Genomic DNA, 21,340 nt, shown 5'->3' with positions numbered 1-21,340 from the left:
GGAAGAGATAGAATAGGTCTAGGAGCACCTCATTCGCAAACAACATAAGCATCGGGAATAAAAGAGATAAAGAACACAAGGTGTCGGTGCTGCTCCGACGAGCTTGGGAAGCCACCGAGAAGAAACGAGGGGATATAATCTCACGAGATGGATAATTGAGGATGGAGAAATCTAGGGTTTGTGGTTTTGGGTTTTTCACGGGGAGAAAGAGATGGGGTTTTGGGGAGTTTTCAAATGTGACTGACAGGGGGGGGGGTTCCCAAATACAGCAAGTAGATAAGGATAGAAATGAAAACCGACTTTGTTTTTCATTTTAGCCAAATACTCAAAATTCAAAATACAAAGTAGTAATACTTATAAATTAATGAAATTAAATAAATAAATATATTATAAATACAACAATAAAATCATACTCTAATCCAAATAAAATAAAAAATATCGACACATGAATAACTTAATAAATATAGTTAGCATTTAATAAATCTTTTTTTAAAAAACAAGCCCGTTACACAAAAATTTTGTTTTATTTTGGATGTATAACTACAAAATTATGATATGCAAACATAGATTTTGGATGTACGTATGTGGTTTTTGGATGTGGAAGACACAACATATAGTATGCATGAGTAAACATACTTTTTTTTTATATACAAAAGAAATTCTTAATATGAAACATATAATATAAAAATTGGTTGTGCAAATATACTGTTTGGACGCACAAACATACTTTTCAATAGTTATCCAAACATTGTTATGAGTGTGCAAGATGTATAACATATTTTTTGGATCTACAAAATATATAATAGATTTTGTTTTTATAAAAGTAAGAAAAAGAACTTAGGAGACCCTCCGCTTGAGGGTAACTCCTAATGCGTCGCTTATAAGGTTGGAAAAATGTTAAATGTATTACAAGGAGAGACAACAAAAGAAGAAGTAACTAAATGACCAACATAAACAATCTGATCGGCCACTTGGTATGCTTTTGCGAAACATATATGTTATGGAGAAGGACTAAGACCTTTGACTACATTAATAAGGAGAAGGTTTCCCTCTTCGAGAATGATAATTCTAATGTTATAATGGATGGCAAGGAGTAAGATCTATGAAGCACAAGCTTTCGCAATGAAAGCTAGCGGAACCAAGGTCGAAAGCGCGAGCATGGATGAGGTCACCAGAGTGAATGCGAATGATAAATCCTCTTGTGGTTGAAGAATCTCTAAAGCACCCTTCGAATTGAGTTTGAAAAAGTTGGCGGGAGGGGCTCTAAGCAACTAGGATTGTAGATGGTAAATAGGAGAGGGAAGGGTGTTGTGCCCATAGGATGGGGGATCTAGATTTTTGATAAAAAATTAGCTCATTGAAGGTGTGCCATTCATGATGGAAAAATCGATCTCTATGGAGAATTATGCGGGTGTTTTAACTTTCATCATTGTAAATAATGAAATTCTTTTATTTCAAAGACTCCAAATAAGGAATTTATACTTTGTTGTAGTCTTTTATTTCTAAGGGTTTATGTAAAGTCAAAGATTAACAATTGTTCAGTGGTTTGTAACCAGGTTGTGGTATTTGAAAATCCAATAACAATCTTGTAGTGGGACAAGTGAGAAAAAGATTGTCTAAAGGTTTGGGTTGATGATTGAAAAGAGCACAAAGGTTAGTAGGAATGATTTTTCTTTTGTAAAGGGTGTCTATTATTTCCATTGTTGTGACAAATTTTACCATAAGAAGATTTGGAGTTTTTACGGGATATCAAGCTACCAAATCTAATGAAAGGACCATGGTGTTATTAAAGATAAGTTATGAGCGAGCCAGGTGGCAGACTTCATTGAGGATTGACCATTCGTAGTGATCCTCTAAATGGGCTTATATTCTATATCCTTAATGAGAGACTGAATTCCTTTGATTTTTAAACAAAATGTGGTAGGGAGAATATTCATATGACTAGGAATATCGCTAGGGTAGTCTGAGAGAATAAATTAGAGATGTTAAGGTCGAGGTTGACCTTGTGTGGTTTGTCTAGTAGGTCTACCAAATTTTTATATGCACCCAATGTCTAGCAAAAGAAGTTTGTTTTCCATTTATTATCTTTCCTCGGATCCTTTTTCAGAGGATTTCTCTTTGGACATTAATTTTTCCTCGGGTGGGAGAGTTAATTTTTGGGAGTATAATCAAAGAAAGATTTTTGCGAGATTTTTCTTGACAAGTTTAGTCCAGAATTCTGAAGATTGACAGAGCAAGTTCCATCCTAGTTAGGTTATAAAAAAAATCTTGTTTAAAGTTAAAATCTTGCGAAGGCCTAAGCCTTCTTCAGCTTTGGATTAACAAATTTTCTTTCAAGCAATAAGAAGGAGGCTATTTTTATCTTTATTTTGTCTCGAAAAAAATTACCTATGAAGAGTATAAATTGATTTTAATATGTCGGTGGGGAGGAGGGCATATAATAAGTACAAAACCGGGGGACTTTTTAAATTAGTTTAAATAAGCGTATGACCATCGGCTTTGGATAGGAATTATTCTTCTTTTGTTGTATGTGTTGCTAAGTTTGTGAAGGATATGGATGTGTAGGCGTGATTTTATTTCACATATGCGGTGTGCGTGAGGGCATTTTTGACTACCCTGTTGTTAAGGTTTTATAAAATATGTTTTCGAAGTTGCCAACAAGTCTTTAGAGGAAAAACTCATGAACCTAATTGGATACTTGGGAAACCGTACAGACATATTAGGGACTTATCGAATGTAGATTTTCCCGTCTTGACTCCATAGATGGTCGATGAACATAGTAAGAAACCAGCATGTCACCCATTGCTACTTACTAGCCTCTACTTAATACAATTCACAGCAAGTCTTATACAAAACAATAACCACATAATATTTTTACGCACCCTAATTACTCTTTCTTCTCTTGAAGATTATTTATTGTGGAAAACCCAAATTACTTGTTTGCTTCTTTCGCATCAATTACTTGGTGTGGTTGAAGGCACTAATTCTATACCTCTGTAGAAATGGTATGAGTAAATTTTCTGACTTGTCATCCTATAGTATGCCTTGCCTAGATTATATTACTAATAATTTGTCGTCTGCAGGCAGTAATTCATCAAATAGTAACAATGTTACCTCTACCCCTACTTCCGATAGATGTGGTTTGTGTTGGTTTTCAGGTCACCAAGCTGCCTATTGTCCTCAGCGTTGCAATTCTAGCTTTTTTCCCTCCTCCTCGGCAAGTGTCACTCGAGCCTTAGCTGCACTATCTGTTGGTGGTGAAGCTAATGACTTAGTCTGGTACCCGGATTCGGGAGCTGCATCTCACATGACTCCTCAGGATGGTACGTTTTCTACTAAAACTCCTTATACTGGGTCTAGTTTTGTTGTAGTTGGTAATGGTACCTTACTCCCTATTAAAAGTACTGGAACTTTAACTTTAAAAACTGCAAGTCGTCCCCTCCAGTTATCATCAGTCTGTCATGTCCCTAATTTGAAACATAATTTATTATCAGTTAACAAGTTGTGTCATGACAATGATTGTGTTGTGAATTTTGATAAAAATTCTGTTTATGTTAAGGACCAGACCACGGGGGAAGTTCTTCTTCAGGGAACTAGTTTGATGATTATGTTCAAATAAATACATCACATGTACCTCTAAGTTTCATGATGATTGTGTAGGATGTAAGCTGGGAAAAATACATCGTTTACCTTTTGATTATGTTGAACATATTTCTACATATCCATTATATAAAATTCATAGTGATCTTTTGCAATCTTCTGTTTTGTCAAATCAGTTATTTCGCTATTATGTTGTGTTTGTTGATGATTTTTCGCGCTATTCCTGGATTTATCCTTTACGTCGCAAATCGAAAGCTTATTCTCAATTCCTCATGTTTCAAAAAATGGTTGAAAACCTTGTTAATAGCAAAATTAAAATATTTCAAAGTGATGGAGGAAGGGAATTTGATAATTCTCCTCTTCTTCAACATTTTTCTGACAATGGTATTATTTTTCAAAAATCTTGTCCCCATACTCCAGCTCAAAACGGTGTTGCAGAACGCCAACATCGTCACAACATTGAAATGGCTCGTACTATGATTATTCATTTTGACTTTCCTGCGGAATTTCGGGTTCATGCATCATATACTGCCATTTACACTATCAATAGATTACTCAGCTCGATTTTAGGGGGTGTTTCTCCTTTTGAAAAATTATTTCATCGTCCTCCTTCCTATCAATTTTTGAAAACATTTGGATGTGAATGCTTTCCTTTGTTTCTGAACTCTAAAAATCACAAAAAGCAACCTAAATCGAAAACATGTGTTTTTCTTGGATATGCATTGGAATATAAAGGGTATCGTTGTTTTGATCCTACTACCAAGAAAGTCTACACAAGTCGTCATGTTCTTTTTCATGAACATAAATTCCCGTATCGTGCTTTAGTTGGCTCTGAGTCTCGTGTGCCTTACACTTCACCTTTGGTCCTGACCTTTGACTGGCCTTTAACCAATGTTGCTCATGGCTCCTCTGCGTCGTCTGGCTCGACGACTCAAGTGGCACAATCGACCCCCGCCCATTCCCCTCTTCTTGCGTCTGCTCGGTCTGCGGCATCAGACACGCACGACGGTGTGTCGTCTCCTGTTGCTCGGTCCTCTCTGACGCATGTTGCGTCGCCAGCTCCGAGCGCTGGCCCATCGCCTCCCGCAGCCCCGGACATGTACGCTTCCGCGTCGTCTCTCGCTGCTCGCCCATCCGTGTCGTCAACCTCCCCCCTATCCCCTCATGCTTCGTCTGTCCCGCCTGCTGGGCACCGTGTGCTTCCTAGCTCGCCAAGCGATGCTGCCGGCTCTCCTCGTCTTCCTAGTCAAGTGTCTCTGTCTTCCCCTTCCTCCACGCCTCAACCATCTAACCGTGGTGTGAACCACCACCCCATGGTTACCCGTCTTAAAGATGGAGTGTCTAAACCACGTGTCTTAATGAACTTAAACACTGAAATTGTTGAGTCTGAACCTACTAATTTCAAACAAGCTTCTAAAGACTCACGTTGGCGTCAAGCTATGTTAGATGAATATAATTCTTTGATTAAAAATGACACATGGGAGTTGGTACCTCGCAACTATGATAAGAATCTACTTGGTTGTAAGTGGGTTTACAGGATTAAATATCATTCTGACGGTTCTGTGGAGCGGTTCAAAGCCAAACTTGTTTTTGACAATCACTAGCAGGCATGTATTGATTACTTTGAAACCTTTAGTCATGTTGTTAAACCTACTATTGTTCGCTTGGTTCTTATTGTTGTTGTTTCTCTTAAATGGTCTATTCGTCAGTTAGATGTCAAAAATGCATTTCTTCATGGTTTCCTTAATGAAGAGGTTTATATGCGTCAACCTCCGGATTTTATTCATCCATCTAAACCTACTCATATTTGTCGTCTCCGTAATTCCATTTATGGTTTGAAACAGGCTCCTAGAGCTTGGTTCTCCAGGTTTAGCAACTTTCTTTTATCTATTGGTTTCAAGTGCAGTAGTTGTGACACTTCTATGTTCACTCTCAAATATCGTGGTCATCTCATTATTCTTCTATTATATGTTGATGACATTGTCCTTACTGGTAGTAGTCCTTCTCTTGTTGCCAAATTCATATATGTCCTTTCTTCTCAATTTGCTATGAAGGATTTAGGGGATCTTCATTATTTCTTAGGTGTGCAGGTTGTGCGTACTTCCTCTGGTTTGTTTTTGTCCCAACATAAGTATGTTTCTGATTTACTTCGTAAATTTCATCTTCATACTGTTAAACCCGTTACCACTACTGTTGTCTCTAGAGTAACATTGTCTTTGCTTGATGGAGAACTTCTTGCTTATCTCACAGATTATCGTAGTATGGTTGGTGCATTGCAGTACTTAACTATGACTCATCCTGATATTGCTTATGCTGTTAATATGGTGTCTCAGTTTATGCATGCTCCTCGTACTACTCACCTTCATGCTGAGAAAAGAATTTTCAGATATCTGCAGGGCACTCTGGATTATAGACTTTATTTATATAGCAGCAGTTCTCCTACTATTGTTATTGCCTATTCTGATGCAGATTGGGCAAGATATCCTGATACACGGCGTTCTACTACTGGCTATGCTGTTTTTCTTGGGAAGAATTAAATTTCCTGGCGTTCTAAAAAGCAACCTATGGTCTCCAAATCCTCCATTGAAGCTGAATACAGGGTCGTTGCCTACACCGCTGCAGAAACTATTTGGCTCAAGCAACTTCTTGCTGACATTGGCCATTTTCTCCGTCGTTCTGTGATTGTCTATTGCGACAATGTCTCTGCTAATTATCTCACTGCTAATCCAGTTCATCATGATCGTAGCAAACATATCGATGTTGACTATCACTTTGTTCGAGAAATGGTTGCCAATGGAGGTCTTATTGTTCGACATGTTCCTACAGAGTCTCATGTTGCAGACATTTTTACTAAGGGCCTATCTATTGACTTGTTTACTAAACATCGTACCAATCTATCCGTTGTTTCACCCCGTAAAGACTGAGGGGGTGTATTGGATAATATTATATGTAAAGAGATAATATTATATGTAAAGGGTAGAATGGTATTTTACTAAGTCATAGGTATGTATTGTAAACACTATATATATTGAATGTCAGGGTTAACCTACTTTAGGTTAACACAATTATTTTTCCACACTTGTACAAATAGCATGAATTAAAAGTCTAAACATCAAAGCTTGTCAGGATAAAAAGATAACTTTCGAAATGGATCAAGTACATACAATGAACTGAGCATTCTATCAATTGAAGCAACAAAATGTCCCTCTTCCTTCTCGACTGTTCTCCAATTTCATTCCACTTGCACGTGGTGAACAAGTTCTTGCCAATGTCGTTGCTGGAAGACCGAACATCTTTATGAATATACAGATAGTAATACACTTATATTTACACCTAATTAGCCTTGAATTAAGTTGAAGAGGATGCACCTTGAATTTTCTGTCTGCTTAAAGAGTGTAGAGAAGTAACTTGTTTCATAAAAGAGTTTATTGATCTGTTCAGTTTTAGCAGATGTTTCAAAGAAATGCAACCCGTTCTTTTTAGCATATTGTTCAGCTACCTGCAAAGTTATCGGTCTCATTAAGATCCTTTAGCTATATTATTATTTATTAACAACAAATGTATTGAGTATTGTCTCAATCTTACTGCAGTTGCAAGTATATGTTTCTTACGAGAAAGGTCGATGTTACAATATTCTGACTTGTCTTAGTAAGGCTTTGAGAAAGAGAAGTGCCATTTTATGGTAATTTATGGGTTGGCACGTAAATCTAGCCGTCCAAACTCCAATAATATCTTTTGATTTTCATGGTTATATAATTGATAAAAACCACCCAGGAATCATCCACGATTTATTTAAAGGATAAAGACATCAATGCAACTGATTAATTAGCACGTCTTATTTCATACAGTTGTGGTTGTTTCACTAAGCAGCTTTATGTAGAGTTGGCTCTCGGAATAGTAACCTCTAAATAAGAACTTTGCTATAGCTTAATTCAGTACATTCCTATAAGTTGGTTTTAAGTAATCCCTCTATCCCGGGATATGCATAATATCAACACAATTTTTTAAGTATTGTCAAAATATAGCTAGTATACCTCGTTATCGACTTCCCTCTTCTCATCAAGGTCTGCCTTGTTCCCAACCAATGCAGTGAACATATGAGGACTTGTTGGTTGTGTGGAAAAGAAAACAAACTGTTAAAAATTAAAATGAACTAATCATAATGCTTATATGTGCAACCTTTGTAAGTTGAAAATCTGACATGAAATGGCATAATTGTTGTTACCTTGCTTCTGCAATTCTCGTGTCCATCTTTTGGCTTTCTCAAATGATTCCTAAACCAAAAACCAGGTTTCATGGAATCAGATTTGTTCTTAAAATACATAATCACATCAAGCTTATGAATATGTATTGAAAACTACACAAGAGATTACTTAGTAAACAGGACTATCAACATATAATGAAGCAATAACCATGAAAGAGGTAATACATTAAGTGATTATCCATTATTCGTCCATCATGGCCATCCTAATGTCAATAGTCAGTGACCACAAAAATGAGAAATGACGCACATGAGAGTGAAAAATAGTGGCTTCTGTTTTTCCTATATGGACTACATAGAACATTTTCTGGCTTCAACTTTAGAGGTTTTTTTTTAAAAAAAATGTTGGCTACGTTGAAGACTCTTTAGATGGCCCTGCTACTTTGTCCGACAATTACCGCGCTAGTAATGTTATAGACGACAATAGCTGCAGCTGCACCGCAGTAGTACATAGGAGCTAAGTTGTGGTATCGTTCTTGTCCAGCAGTGTCCCATATATCAAGCTTAACAATTGTGTTATCTAAGGACAAGACCTCAGTGAAAAATGCTGCACCAATTGTTGATTCCCTGAAGGTTATGCAATCACTAAATTAGTAATCATTTGTAATCAACTAGCAAGAACAGGATTGCTACTCGATATCAAGTGTATGGAGTTGTTTAAGAGGGTAACCTGATAATCAAAGAATTGGCCTTTAACAAATCTCAAAACTAAGATTGTTTTTCCTGTTCCCATATCCCCAAAAAGCACCTGGAAGATAATCAATGAAGTAGATCACTAACTATTTCCTCATTCTATCCCGTCTCCTCCACTTTATTCTAGTAAGCGAATACTAGAAAATTATTTAGTCATAAAGCATTAATACTTTAAGAAAGGCGACAAGTTTTCCAAAATTACTTAATATTGGAGTAATACATATGAGTATTGATAGTCTAATATAAACACTAGATCAACTACAAGAGCGGTGAATTGTAGTTGTGGAGATTTGCGAACTTTTTGCGCGGAATAAAACTTGAAAGCTAATGAAGAGAATAGATAATAATGAAGAACACAAGAAGATCCTTTTAACAAGGTTCTCTTCCTCAATTCTTTAGGAAGAAACCTTGCTCTTTTATTCATAACAGTTATTACAACTTATAATAAATCAATCCTCACTCAGTTTCTCTAGGAACCAGTTTCCAGTCACCTTGTGCCCCCTGAACACGTGACGTTCCTCACTTGACTTCACTCAAAGTCTTCTCTCCTTTATCTCTCTTTCTCTTTCGCACTCTTGATTACAAGATTTTGTTCTCTAAATCTCACTCACCCAACACTCAAAAGTATTACAAGATGCTTTGAAGAGTATTAAAACTGAAATAAACTTTCTTACAAAGAAGACAATAAATCTGGAAAGTTGTTCGTTTATTCTGATTCTTTATTGAGCTATATATAGCATATCTCAGCAGCTCCTATTTTTGCTTCACTACATAAACATGGGTTTTCTAAGTGGCCCATGATCTATCCGTTGATGTAGCCATTTTATCCATGATCTTCTCCCACTAAGGCTATGTTTGGCAAAACTAACTGAAATGGAGCTGAAACTGATAAGGTGGCTGAAACTAATTAGGTAGCAGCTGAAACTGTTAAGGTGCTGAAACTGATAAGCTAGCAGATTGCATAACCTATTTGGTAATATTATTTATGGCTGTAGCTGAAATATCTTTTTAGACTTAAAAACAAAAAAAAAGAAAATATCTTTTTAGGCTTAAAAAGATAACAAGAAAATAATAATAAAAAAAAAATTCAGCACCTGATCTCAGAAGCTATATTTTACTCCAACTCAATTTCAGTCAATTTTTGGACTTAAATTTTATTTAAGTTCCTCCACCAAACACCACTAATCATATAAGGTGACTTAAAATTGTAGCACCTTATCATTTAAGTCACCTGAAATGCTTCCCCAAACAGAGCCTAACTCCACGTACAATCAGTCATCACTCCATGTTCAGCGTGAAGTTTGTTGTTGAGGCTGAATATTTGGGAGTTAGTTAAATCTTCTGGATTCTAGGAGCTGACAAGCCAGACAGTTTCCAGTCTCCTTAGAACCTAGGAACTGCAACCTGATTTGCGTTTCCTTCATTAAAGCCCAGTTTGTTATTGCATTTCATCAACCTGTAGAATAACAACAAACACATACTCCAACAAATATCATGAAATTTATTTTATTCAAAATAATATTCCATATTATTAGGTTAACTCAAAGCATATAATGTTTCGAGCATATGTACTAATTTAGTAAAATAACTTGATTAAGTTAAACTCATAACCATTTCTCCACATGTTACAATTCAATAAATCATTCTCAAAAGAATATGAACTAATGTAAAAATAAATTCTAAGTTAAACAATTATTTTCCTAGACTCAATAAAATTATTTGCCATCATTAAATCAGTGAATACAACAATATTCCCCCTTTTTTATGATGCCAAATGTTGGCAAAATTAAGAAAAGAAAGAAATAAGAAATTTAGTTGAAAACTCTAAGACTCTAAATTGTGACTTGGGATGAGACAAGATCATCAAGAAAAGCAACAAGGACTAAGAAAAAGTCAGAAAACATATCTTTCCCTTTTTGTCATCATCAAAACTAAGTAGTGAACCTGCAACACTAGTAGAGTCAACAATCTTAAAATCAAGACAAGTAGCTCTAACATATCATCTCATAATATTAGCCATCCAAACATGCCAAAAGTAAGAAAAACAGGAACAAGCATAACAAAGCATAAGTATATTAGGAACAGAGTTCAAATGATCAAATAATAAGAAGATTGGATTAGAAGAGAATGCATAGGTTGTTCATAAATTTCTTATGATACCACAAGAAAAAGAAGCAAAAGAAAGTGAGATGCAATTTGTTCAAAAATTATACAATCCTAAAATAAAATGAAATCAAAAGTCTTTATTAGGAGAGACTGGGATCTGGGAAGTTCATGGATGGGAAAGGAGGCAGCAACAAAATCAATTTTGGTGCAGATGTTGGAGGCTCCATTGTTCATAGCTTGAAGAAGCTAATCATGCTGAACAACTTGTTGAACAATTCTAGCCTCTAAAGCTTGCACCCTTGTTTCCAATAGTGAAATAGAAGCTTGAATCTCCTTTAACAAACCATAAATACCATCAGTAGACAGGAGAGGAAAATCCACAGCTTGAGAAGATGCTCCTTAAGGAACTGGATCCTCCTGCAGGTCAATCATGATCCCACTAACCGGGTTCCTCCTGGGTTCTGCCTATCTCTGACTCTTCCGGACAAATTGCTTGACCCTAGATTCTATGTCTTCTTCTCTCTTCCTTTTTCCAGTTGGTTCAACCTCCTTCTCCACCTTGCTTCACCTTAACTTCCTCAACCTCATACCCTGGCACACCCCCATTAGACCCTTAAGCTAAGTCTTAAGAGGGCATCTTTTGTTACATAGTTCTTGGTTTCTAGTTCAAAAGATGGTTTAGAGGGGAGTTTTATGTTGCATTTTTTTAAGATTATGGAAATGAGGTTTCCATAACCAATGCGATTCTTGTGTGTTGTACAATGGGTAAGGTGAGTTATAATCAATGCAAAGAGCTTGATATGAATGTTATTGGCTAAACATTATATGAGAGGGAGATCAAGAAGATTGGCTTGGATTTTTTTGGAGGTACGAGGAACAAGGAACCGCCAAACTAATTGGAAGAGGAACTTGTGAAAAGGGTTGAGATCTTTCTGGTCCATAGAAAGGTCAGAGGGATGACCACCATAAAAATTTTAAATTTTTACATTTGTTGTCCCTGCCACATTTAATTTTGCTTTCCCCTTTACGTATTCCTTGTACCCAACAGCAGGTACACTGAACCACTCACTCAATTTATGTTCACCAAACCTTACCAAATTTCCCCCGACAACACTTATGCATAATCCATTTGAATTTTCAAATTTAGAATATGAGGACAAAATGACTGAATTTTATTCTAAATTTCAAATTTAGAATAATCCATTCGAAGTAACATCTTTGTACATAGATGAGGGTTTATGTTCACCAAACCTTACCAATTTATGTTCACTCAATTTAAAATTCAGTCCTCATCTATGTACAAAATATTTGACCACTTTTGAAATTTGACAATCTCAAGAAATTGTCCCATTTTACTTTCTTACACCATCCCAAATCAACACAAAACCCAATCAAAAACTTTGATGATTTCGATTTCTTACCTCTGTTTGTGGGAATTTTAATTTCCCTTACAACTTCTTCCTCTTCATTAATTTCGTCTTCCATTGTCTTGGAAGAGTGTTCTATTTTGTGGTGTTTTTTCTTTGCATGCAGATGATGCTTGGCTAGAGTGCTCAGTTTTGTTGTCACTTTTGTCATATTCCACAAAAGGAGATGGTTTCTCATGTGGAAGGTTGATGCTTTCGGTACTTGAGCGTTTCAGTGCCATGGAAATTAGGGTTTTTTGTGAAGAGAGAGAGAAGATGAGAAGTTTTGGGATATTTGATGGTTTAGAGTGAATAGTAGGCGCGAGTAATGATATGATGGTAGGAGGTGTTTAAGAGGGAGGCTTTATGCGTGTGTAAAGGGGGTTCATTTAATGTGGTGCTTTTCCTTTTTCTTAGACATTTAATATTTCAAATACAATGGACATGCATTTAAATATTTTGAACTGATGCAACGAATGAAATGTGAATGAGAATTTAGAAATTTGGAAAAATAAATAAAGAGAAAAATAAAAACTTATGAAAGAAGATAAAAGAAAATTAATGAAGAATATTTGAACTCATGCGTATGATAACTTCTAGCTAAGTTGTACAAGTACTGTTTTTACTCAAAGTACTAGTAAGGACACTAAGGGGAATATTATGAGACTAATGCGAGTCCCTAACCTTCACTAAGGTGTATGAATAAAATTCATGAAAGTTGTAGGACACACTTAATGATGAATATTACTTAGGGGGGCGATTATAAAGACATTTTCAGATTATTCTGATCATCATCCCTAGTTCCAATCGAATATTTTCAAATCTTTCTCTAGAAAGATGCTTGGTCAAGATATATGCAATTTGTTTTTCAGTAGGACAAAACTCTACTTTAACTAAGCCTTTTTCAACATAATCCTTCAAGAATAATGTCTAATATGAATATGCTTGACTCTAGAATGGTGTATTGGATCCTTGAAAATACATATAGCACTTGTGTTATCACAAAAAATAGGAACACTCTTGTACTTAATGCCAAAGTCATGTACCTGTTGTTTGATCCATAATGTCTGGGAACAACAAGCAGCTGCTGCTACATACTCAGCTTCAACTGTTGAGAGAGCAACAATGTTTTATTTCTTTGAACTCTAAGAAACTAAGCTTCTTCCTAGGAATTGAGCGATTCCGATCCAGAAGTGCTTTTGCGATTTACCAAGTCCCCATCATAGTCAACATTAGATAGATAACTAGATCAAAGATGTTACTTCGAGGATAAAACAAACATAGATCATCACTTCCTTTCAAATACCTAAGAATTCTTTTGACTACTGTCAAATGAGATTCCTTCGAATTTGACTGGAATCTAGAACATAATCCAACAGTAAAAGAAATGTCAGGTTTACTAGCAGTTAGATAAAGTAAAGATCGAATCATACCTCTATATTTTTTCTGATCTATAACTTTACCACTTTGATCCTCATCCAACCTTTTTCCTATCCTATAGGAGTGTGGTTGGTCTTTGGTTGTTCAAGTCCATACTTCTTAAATAGTTCCTTCACATATTTTTGTTGATGGATCATTGTTCATCTTTCAGTTTGCTTGATTTGCAGTCCAATAAAGAAGTTCAATTCTCCCATCTTGCTCATCTCAAATTCACTACTCATTTGATCATCTAATTTTTTGCATAGAGATTCATTAGTAGCACCAACGATTATATCATCAGCATATATAAATTTGTACTACTAGAATGTATGTTCCTTTAGATCAAAGGAATAGGCTCCTATCAACATACCTCTTATAAACTCATGTGAAAGTAAATTTTCTGAAAGTTGTTAGAGGCCCTAGGTTAGGGAGTCCAACCTAGTTGGTTTGCCTTCCCTTGGCTTCTCTTTAGTCTGTAATTATGAAAAGTTTGGTATTATATTTCTTTGATTTAGCAAAAAAAAAAAATTGAAAGTCTTTCATACCAAGATCTAGGAGCTTGTTTCGGCCCATAAAGAGCTTTATTTAGCTTATGGACTTGGTTTGAAAGATCAGGATTTTCAAATCCGGGAGGGTGTTCCACAGACGTCTTCCATTATCCATTTAAGAAAGCACATTTGACGTCCATTTGGTACAACCTAAATCCCATAAAAGCAAATGCAAATGCAATCAAAATTCTAATGGCTGTTATTCTAGCAACAGGAGCAAAGGTTTCATCAAAATAAATACCTTCTTGTTGATTATACCTTTTAACCACTAGTGTGGCTTTATTCCTTATGACTATTCCATGTTTATCTAGTTTGTTCCTAAAGACTAATTTAAGCCCAATTACCTTTTAGTTCTTAGGCTTGGTCTCAAGATGCCAGACCATATTCCTCTAGAACTCATTCAGTTCCTCTTGCATGGCTTCATAATTATGACCTGGTAGGGATTCATTATGATCTCGAGGTTTTGTCATGGACAGAAAAGCTTGGAATGCACAAAAGTTTTTGAGCTGGGATACTGTCTAAGTTCCCTCCTCAATATCACTTATGATCAACTGCACTAGATGGGAGTTGTTACGTAGTATGAAACTAGTAAACTAATACAAACAACTCCCAACTTCGGATTCTTGATTTGGAGATTTGTGCAACAATGATTGGGCTCGGATCCCGGTATAGGCTTCTGACCAGCAACCTGCAAAAAGGGACCACCCTGGAGGTTTGGGTGGTATTTCCCCCTCCGATGCTTAAGTCAGATATCAGGGATATGAAGGAACTTTTAGAGAGAGAAAGTAGAGAGAGATAGAATTTATGGCAGAATAACAGTACTATGCTATGAAAAACGTACCTTTTCACTGATTTCAAGGACTATCTATACTGTTTGAAATGACTGTTGTACCTTGATGTCACCCTAATTTGGGAGCATCTGATTGGCTAAGCAGTAATATGGTGACACGTGACAAGTACTGATTGGTTAGCACACCTCACTTTTATACAGGAGTATAAGAGGTTTTAGTTGGGCCTAAGTATAGATTTGGGGCATAAGAGTGGTTTTAGTACACCTTTTTCATCAAAAGAGTGTACTTTAGCCCACATAATCTTCTGACCCATGTACTTTATTTTCATTAACATGTGCCATATGTATGGCTAGGATGAAGCCACGTGTCATCTTGGTAGCCCTTGATTTTTAGGCTACAACATTTGCCCCTTAAAAGAGGAAGTTACTTTTTTAGGCGCCAAGACGGTTGATCTTCCTCTTTTAACCGACCTGAAACTGCCCTTCTCTTTTTCAAAAAGAGGCGCCATTTTGCCGGTCTCCACAGGTCAACTTTCAATGGCAACGGTTACTTTTACCGGATGAGGGGACTTTCACCCCTCTATAAATACGTGACTTTGTCGTTTCTGAAATCATTTTAACATCGCTAAGAAAATTTCTAGAGAGAGAGACTCTGCAATTTTTACTGAGCTTTTTAGAGAGAAGTGACTCCCGTCCGAGCTCTTGCATTCTGCTACTCTGTTCGTCCGAGGTTTTCAATTCATCCCCGACATTCGTCCGAACTTTCTTTACAGGTATTTTTTCATTCATTTTCTTTGTACTTTCACACATATTTTAAGAAAATGGATTCGTCCTCTTCCTCGAACAATCCCGGCCGCTCAAGGGTTGATACTGACCCTAGAACAGAGGGCCTATCTTCTTCGGCATCTTCTAGAGTTGGACCTATCTCGGCCGGACATGCATTCTTTTTCTTTAGTCATGGACGGCAAAGTCAGACGACCCAGTCTTTATCTGTGCAGGGTAATCTGGCGCGCGTCAAGCAAACAGCTCGTATACTTAGTGCTTGGCTAGATACATCCTGGCCGACAATGTCTGGCTAGGACGAGTAGGTTCTGATCTTAGTCGTTTCTCAGCGACTATGCCCATGCCAGGTTATAATTTTGTTTTTCCTGGCCGGGAGGATACTATACTTAGTGCCCCTCGAGGCCATTTTGCTGTTTATCGGCTAGCTTTAGATGCCGGCCTCCGTTTTCCTTTGCACCCATTTATTAGCCGAATCCTTCACTACTACAACATAGGCCATAATCAACTTACCCCAAATTCCTGGCAAAATATCTTGACTTTTTTGGCCGTCTGCGAGCTAAAGGGAGTTGACCCTTCTTTGGCCGCCTTGACCCAGATTCATTACGTTTCAAAGGTTCCCAGAACGGTAGAAGGGACCTGGTTTAGCGTGTGCAACCGCCAGGGTTTCCTGACGTCTTGGGACAAGACGTCCAAGATGCACTCCTGGAAGGGCGAATTCTTATTCATCCAAGCTCCTAATGAAGCGGTTGCCAGACGACTTCGTTATTTCAGCCGATGCACAACCAATACCGGACGATCAGCTTCATATTTAGAGCTAGAGAGTACTTCGGCTGAAGAGATGATGGAATACTTCAGGGTTTCGGAGTATTCCGTCGACGATTCGTCCTTTAAGGGTCCGTCCAATTGGATTCCCTTTAAGGAGATGTTCTACCATGTTAACTTCCTGGTTGCTGCCGGCTTGCGGCAGGCCGAGGATATAGGTATAATATGCTTATTTCTCTAAGTGAAGCATCTGTCTGATTTATCCTTCGTCTAACTCACCTTTTTACAGATTCGGCCAAAGCTAAGCTAAGAAAATCATTTGTTGGAAACATGAGCTCGGCCAAATTTACGGAGTCCCTCTAGATGGAGTACAGCAAATCCGGCGCTGAGAAAAGGATGGATACACTGGTATACTTAGTGAAATTACCCTTTCCCTTTTTTTTATTTTTTTTTTATTATTAATTTTTTTTTACGAGCTCATCCTTTAAATTTTCAAAACGTCCTGAGTTGCTTCTGGACGAGCTCTCTTCATATGGGGCAAAACGTCCTGAATTAGCTCTTGGAAGGACTCCCTCTTGGTGAAGTAGGTCGTCCAGGACTCCCTAATAGAAGGTGTGTTTACTTGCTGCTCTGTTTTATTAGTTAGCTTTGGACGATAGTATATAACTTAAGCAAATAAATCAAACAGAGAGTCATAGGGAAGTAGAACTGTATTATATGAATTTTGCTTGACGGATAGTCAAGGTACATGTATACATTTCTACTTTTTTCATTGTAATGCATTAAGAAAAGGTTACACTTTCTCAAGATACCCTAAACAAAGTATTTTTTCAAAGTATCAGAATTCCACGTCCTAGGAATAGAACGCCAGTCCATGCCTTCCAGACGAAAGGTGCCATTTTGAATTACTTCGATTATTTTGTAGGGTCCTTCCCAATTAGGGGTGAGCTTTCCTAGCTCCTTAGCTCGGCCAACCGCTTCCATCTTCCTCAAGACGAGGTCTCCAAGTTTCAACGGACGCCTTGCAACTCTTTTGTTAAACTCCCTTGCCATCCTTAAATTGTAGAGTTGCATTCTCGACAGTGCATTGCTCCTGACTTCAGGGACTAAATCCAAAGCCGTCCGGAGAGCTGCCCAGTTAGCGTCTTCTGAGTACATCATCACCCTCAGGGTTGGTTCCTCAATCTCTATAGGAAGGACGGCCTCAAAGCCATATACGAGCATGAATGGGGTTTCTCCAGTAGAGTTCTTGGTCGTTGTCCTTATTGACCATAAGACCAACTGCAATTCTTCAACCCATAATCCCTTAGCATTATCTAACTTCTTTTTTTATTCCGGCCGACAAGATCTTATTAAAAGCTTCGACCTGCCCATTAGCTTGTGGATGAGCCACTGCAGCAAAGTGAGCCTTGATTCCTTGATCGCCCAGCCATTGACGAAGCTTGGGTGTTTCAAATTGTGGTCCATTGTCAAGACAATGGACTGGGGCATACCAAACCTTGTGATGAGGTTCTTCCAGATGAACCCTTTGACGTCGTTGGTGGTAATGCCTCTCAATGCTTCAGCTTCAACCCATTTTGTAAAGTAGTCGACGGCTACTATTACGAACTTTTTCTGGCCGGCAACAATAGGAAAGGGGCCAAGAATGTCCATTCCCCATTTAGCAAAGGGAAGAGGAAAGAGGATTGGAGTTAAGTAATTGGACGGCTTCAGATAGATGTTGCCATGCTTTTGGCAACTATCACATTTCTTTGCGTATAGCAAGGCGTCCTCCTTCAAGGTCGGCCAAAGATAGCCAGTCCTCAGAGCCTTTTCTCCTAACGCCCTCCCTCCAATGTGGGAAGCACAGGCTCCTTCATGTAGCTCTTTCAAAACGTCCAATCCATCTTTCCTGCTGATGCACTTAAGAAGAGGCCGGTTGAAGGATTTTTTGTACAGAGTTTCATTCCACAACTCGAACCACTTGTCCCTAGCCTTCACGTACTTAGTTTCTAAAGAATCAAGAGGCAACCGGCCTGTCTTCTTGTACTCAATAATGGGACTCATCCACTTATCTTCCCGGCTGAGAAACAGAACTTCCTCAGCATCAATGCTCTTGGCCGCCTTGACCTCCTAGAAGAATGTTCTAGGCACATCCCCTTCAGCCGAACTGGCTAGCTTAGAGAGGGCATCAGCCTGATGGTTTTCAGATCTAGGCACTTGATCTAGGACGAATCGTTTCAAAGACTTGATCTCCTCTTTTATCAAGTTCATATACTTACTCATGGACGCATCTTTACATTCGAAGTCCCCATTTACTTGGCTGCCTACCAGCAGAAAATCAGTTTTAGCTTCAATTTCCAGTGCTCCAGCCGTTTTGCACATCCTGATGCTGGCTACGAGAGCTTCATACTCTGCTTCGTTGTTTGAAGCCTGGAATTGGAACTTCATGGCATACTCAAACTTATCCCCTTCTGGTGACTGGAAAATTATCCCGGCTCCACATCCATTAGTAGTGGATGAGCCGTCCACAATTAGGGTCCAATGTTTCTTTCCCTCCGCTGGGTCCTGGACGTTTTCTACTGTTGGCCGGGTAAGCTCTACAATAAACACTAGTGGACAAAAGCAGTAGGGCTGCGCTGAAAATGGCATGTAGGGCTGCGCTTTTAGAGGGCAGCCCTTTCCATCGCAGCCCTTCATTATTCAAGTAGGGCTGCGCTAGAAAAGCGCAGCCCTTCCTAGATAGAAGGGCTGCGCCTTTTTGAAAAAAGCGCAGCCCTTCTAACTAGAAGGGCTGCGCCTCCTTCATAAGCGCATCCCTTCTTAGTTTAGAAGGGCAGCCCTTCTAAGAAGAAGGGCTGCGCTAGTGAAGGACTAGCGCAGCCCTTCTAGCTGGGAAGGGCTGCGCTAGTTTAAACTAGCGCAGCCCTTCAAGTAAGAAGGGCTGCGCTAGTATAAACTAGCGCAGCCCTTCACTTTATTTTTTATTTTTTTTTATTTTGCTTGCACATACCAGCAGCACAGCCTGCACCCACACACCAGCCCCACCCCCACCCATAACCTCTCTTGGACAAGAAAAAAATGCAAATTGCAATACGATAATATATGACAAGTGGAGAAAGGTAATAATTAACTTCAAATATATTAAAATAATGTAAAAAGTGTACATAGGTGATAGAAACTAGCTAGTACATTGTTGGACCGAAAATCTCATCCTATGCAATCATCGGTAATGTGGGACGCCAACTTATCCCGAACTTCGTCAATTTCTTCTTTGGTGAAGTTCCTCAAACGTGGTATGGAACTAGCATAAACCTTGCAAAACAACCAAGGAATAAACATATACAAAAAGTCAATCATTTTACCGTAGTTAGTACTTCTAAAAATGACATATATCTTCCCGAAATGGAATCAAAATCAAATGCAAGCCTAAAAGTCTACACACTAGTTATAATATATCTCATATAATCATGTTCAAAGAGAATTTGAGGTTAAATCACTTCATAACTACATTTTGGGAGCGAAAAGGCCAAAATAGGCCGGAAATGGCCTTTTTCGTTCCCGAAATGCAACCAACAAGAAATTAAAGCCTAAAAGTCTACACACTAGTTATAATATATCTCATATAATCATGTTCAAAGAGAATTTGGGGTTAAATCACTTCATAAATACATTTTGGGAGCGAAAATGCCAAAATAGGCCAAAATAGGCCGGAAATGGCCTTTTCGTTCCCGAAATGCAACCAACAAGAAATTAAAGCCTAAGAATCTACATACTAGTTATAATATGCCTCATATAATCATGTTCAAAGAGAATTTGAGGTTAAATCACTTCATAAGTACATTTTGGGAGCGAAAAGGCCAAAATAGCCCAAAATAGGCCGGAAATGGCCTTTTCGTTCCCAAAATGCAACCAACAAGAAATTAAAGCCTAAGAATCTACATACTAGTTATAATATGCCTCATATAATCATGTTCAAAGAGAATTTGAGGTTAAATCACTTCATAACTACATTTTGGGAGCGAAAAGGCCAAAATAGCCCAAAATAGGCTGGAATTGGCCTTTTCGTTCCCAAAATGCAACCAACAACAAATTAAAGCCTAAGAATCTACATACTAGTTATAATATGCCTCATATAATCATGTTCAAAGAGAATTTGAGGTTAAATCACATCATAACTACATTTTGGGAGCGAAAAGGCTAAAATAGGCCGGAAATACAACAAACAACAATTGGAAACCTAAAAGTTACATACCTTTCGAAGATCAACAACATCTTTGCAATAGTTGACGATATCGAGCATGAACCTCATGACGTAATACCCACACGCAAGTCCACCTTCTTGTACCGGACACTAAAATTCACCAAAGATGCAATAAATGACATGTTATATGTGTATTATGTGTTTGTATAAAAGGATGCAAAAAATATTACATTTACCTCGACTAAATACCAAACAGGAGCTTTTCCTTGTCGAAGTCCAGATGAAGTAATCTTCTTCATCACACTACATCAATACACATTATTATAAGATTAGATGTACATTTAATATTTAATAAGCTAAGTGTGCATATATAGTTTCAATTAGGCTACCTATTTAACAATGATTTGACTAGTAAGGACCGTATTGTTCCTTTACGCAAAGAATCAAAGTGGTAGACTTGTTACTTGACACACATATTGCAATGAGTGTCCAATGGTGCCTACAACAATAAAAATAATGTTATTGTTATCGTAGAACAACTAATAGGTCAATTTAATTAATTAAAAAGTCAGTTTAAGAAGCATACGATTCAATGTAAGGAAGAAGAACGATCTTATATCCAAGACGAGAACATGCGTTCAAAGAATCCTTGAGATATACTTTCACCTCTTTTTCGTTTTGTACGCAACTGTCATCTCGTACAAAGCTTGGACATAACCAACCAAAGATTGGCTGACTAGATCGCCTCACATCATTGTATAATAGCCTGGAGAGAATTCATATAGATAA

The 21,340-nt window shown here is 37.7% G+C and overlaps 1 protein-coding gene and 1 long non-coding RNA gene across 2 annotated transcripts; both read right to left on the bottom strand.

Moving 5' to 3' along the window:
- Positions 1–6,782: 6,782 nt before the first annotated feature.
- LOC130589849 (ras-related protein RHN1-like) lies at positions 6,783–17,592 on the bottom strand. Its single transcript, XM_057391454.1, has 7 exons — positions 17,344–17,592; positions 8,533–8,609; positions 8,260–8,428; positions 7,826–7,874; positions 7,635–7,708; positions 7,009–7,099; positions 6,783–6,877 (listed from the first exon to the last, which is right to left on the bottom strand). The coding sequence occupies exons 1-7, from the start codon at positions 17,590–17,592 to the stop codon at positions 6,783–6,785; spliced, it is 804 nt and encodes a 267-aa protein (XP_057247437.1).
- A 2,859-nt stretch (positions 17,593–20,451) lies between these two features.
- LOC130589958 (uncharacterized) lies at positions 20,452–21,010 on the bottom strand. Its single transcript, XR_008967473.1, has 3 exons — positions 20,941–21,010; positions 20,788–20,854; positions 20,452–20,701 (listed from the first exon to the last, which is right to left on the bottom strand). It is a non-coding gene; the product is annotated as an uncharacterized LOC130589958 (long non-coding RNA).
- Positions 21,011–21,340: the final 330 nt, after the last annotated feature.

This window comes from Beta vulgaris, chromosome 8 (genome assembly GCF_026745355.1).
Source record: "Beta vulgaris subsp. vulgaris cultivar EL10 chromosome 8, EL10.2, whole genome shotgun sequence".
In the NCBI taxonomy this organism is placed as follows: domain Eukaryota; kingdom Viridiplantae; phylum Streptophyta; class Magnoliopsida; order Caryophyllales; family Amaranthaceae; genus Beta; species Beta vulgaris.
The sequence above is the reverse complement of the archived record's forward strand: the minus strand, read 5'-3'. Positions and strand labels throughout refer to the sequence as shown.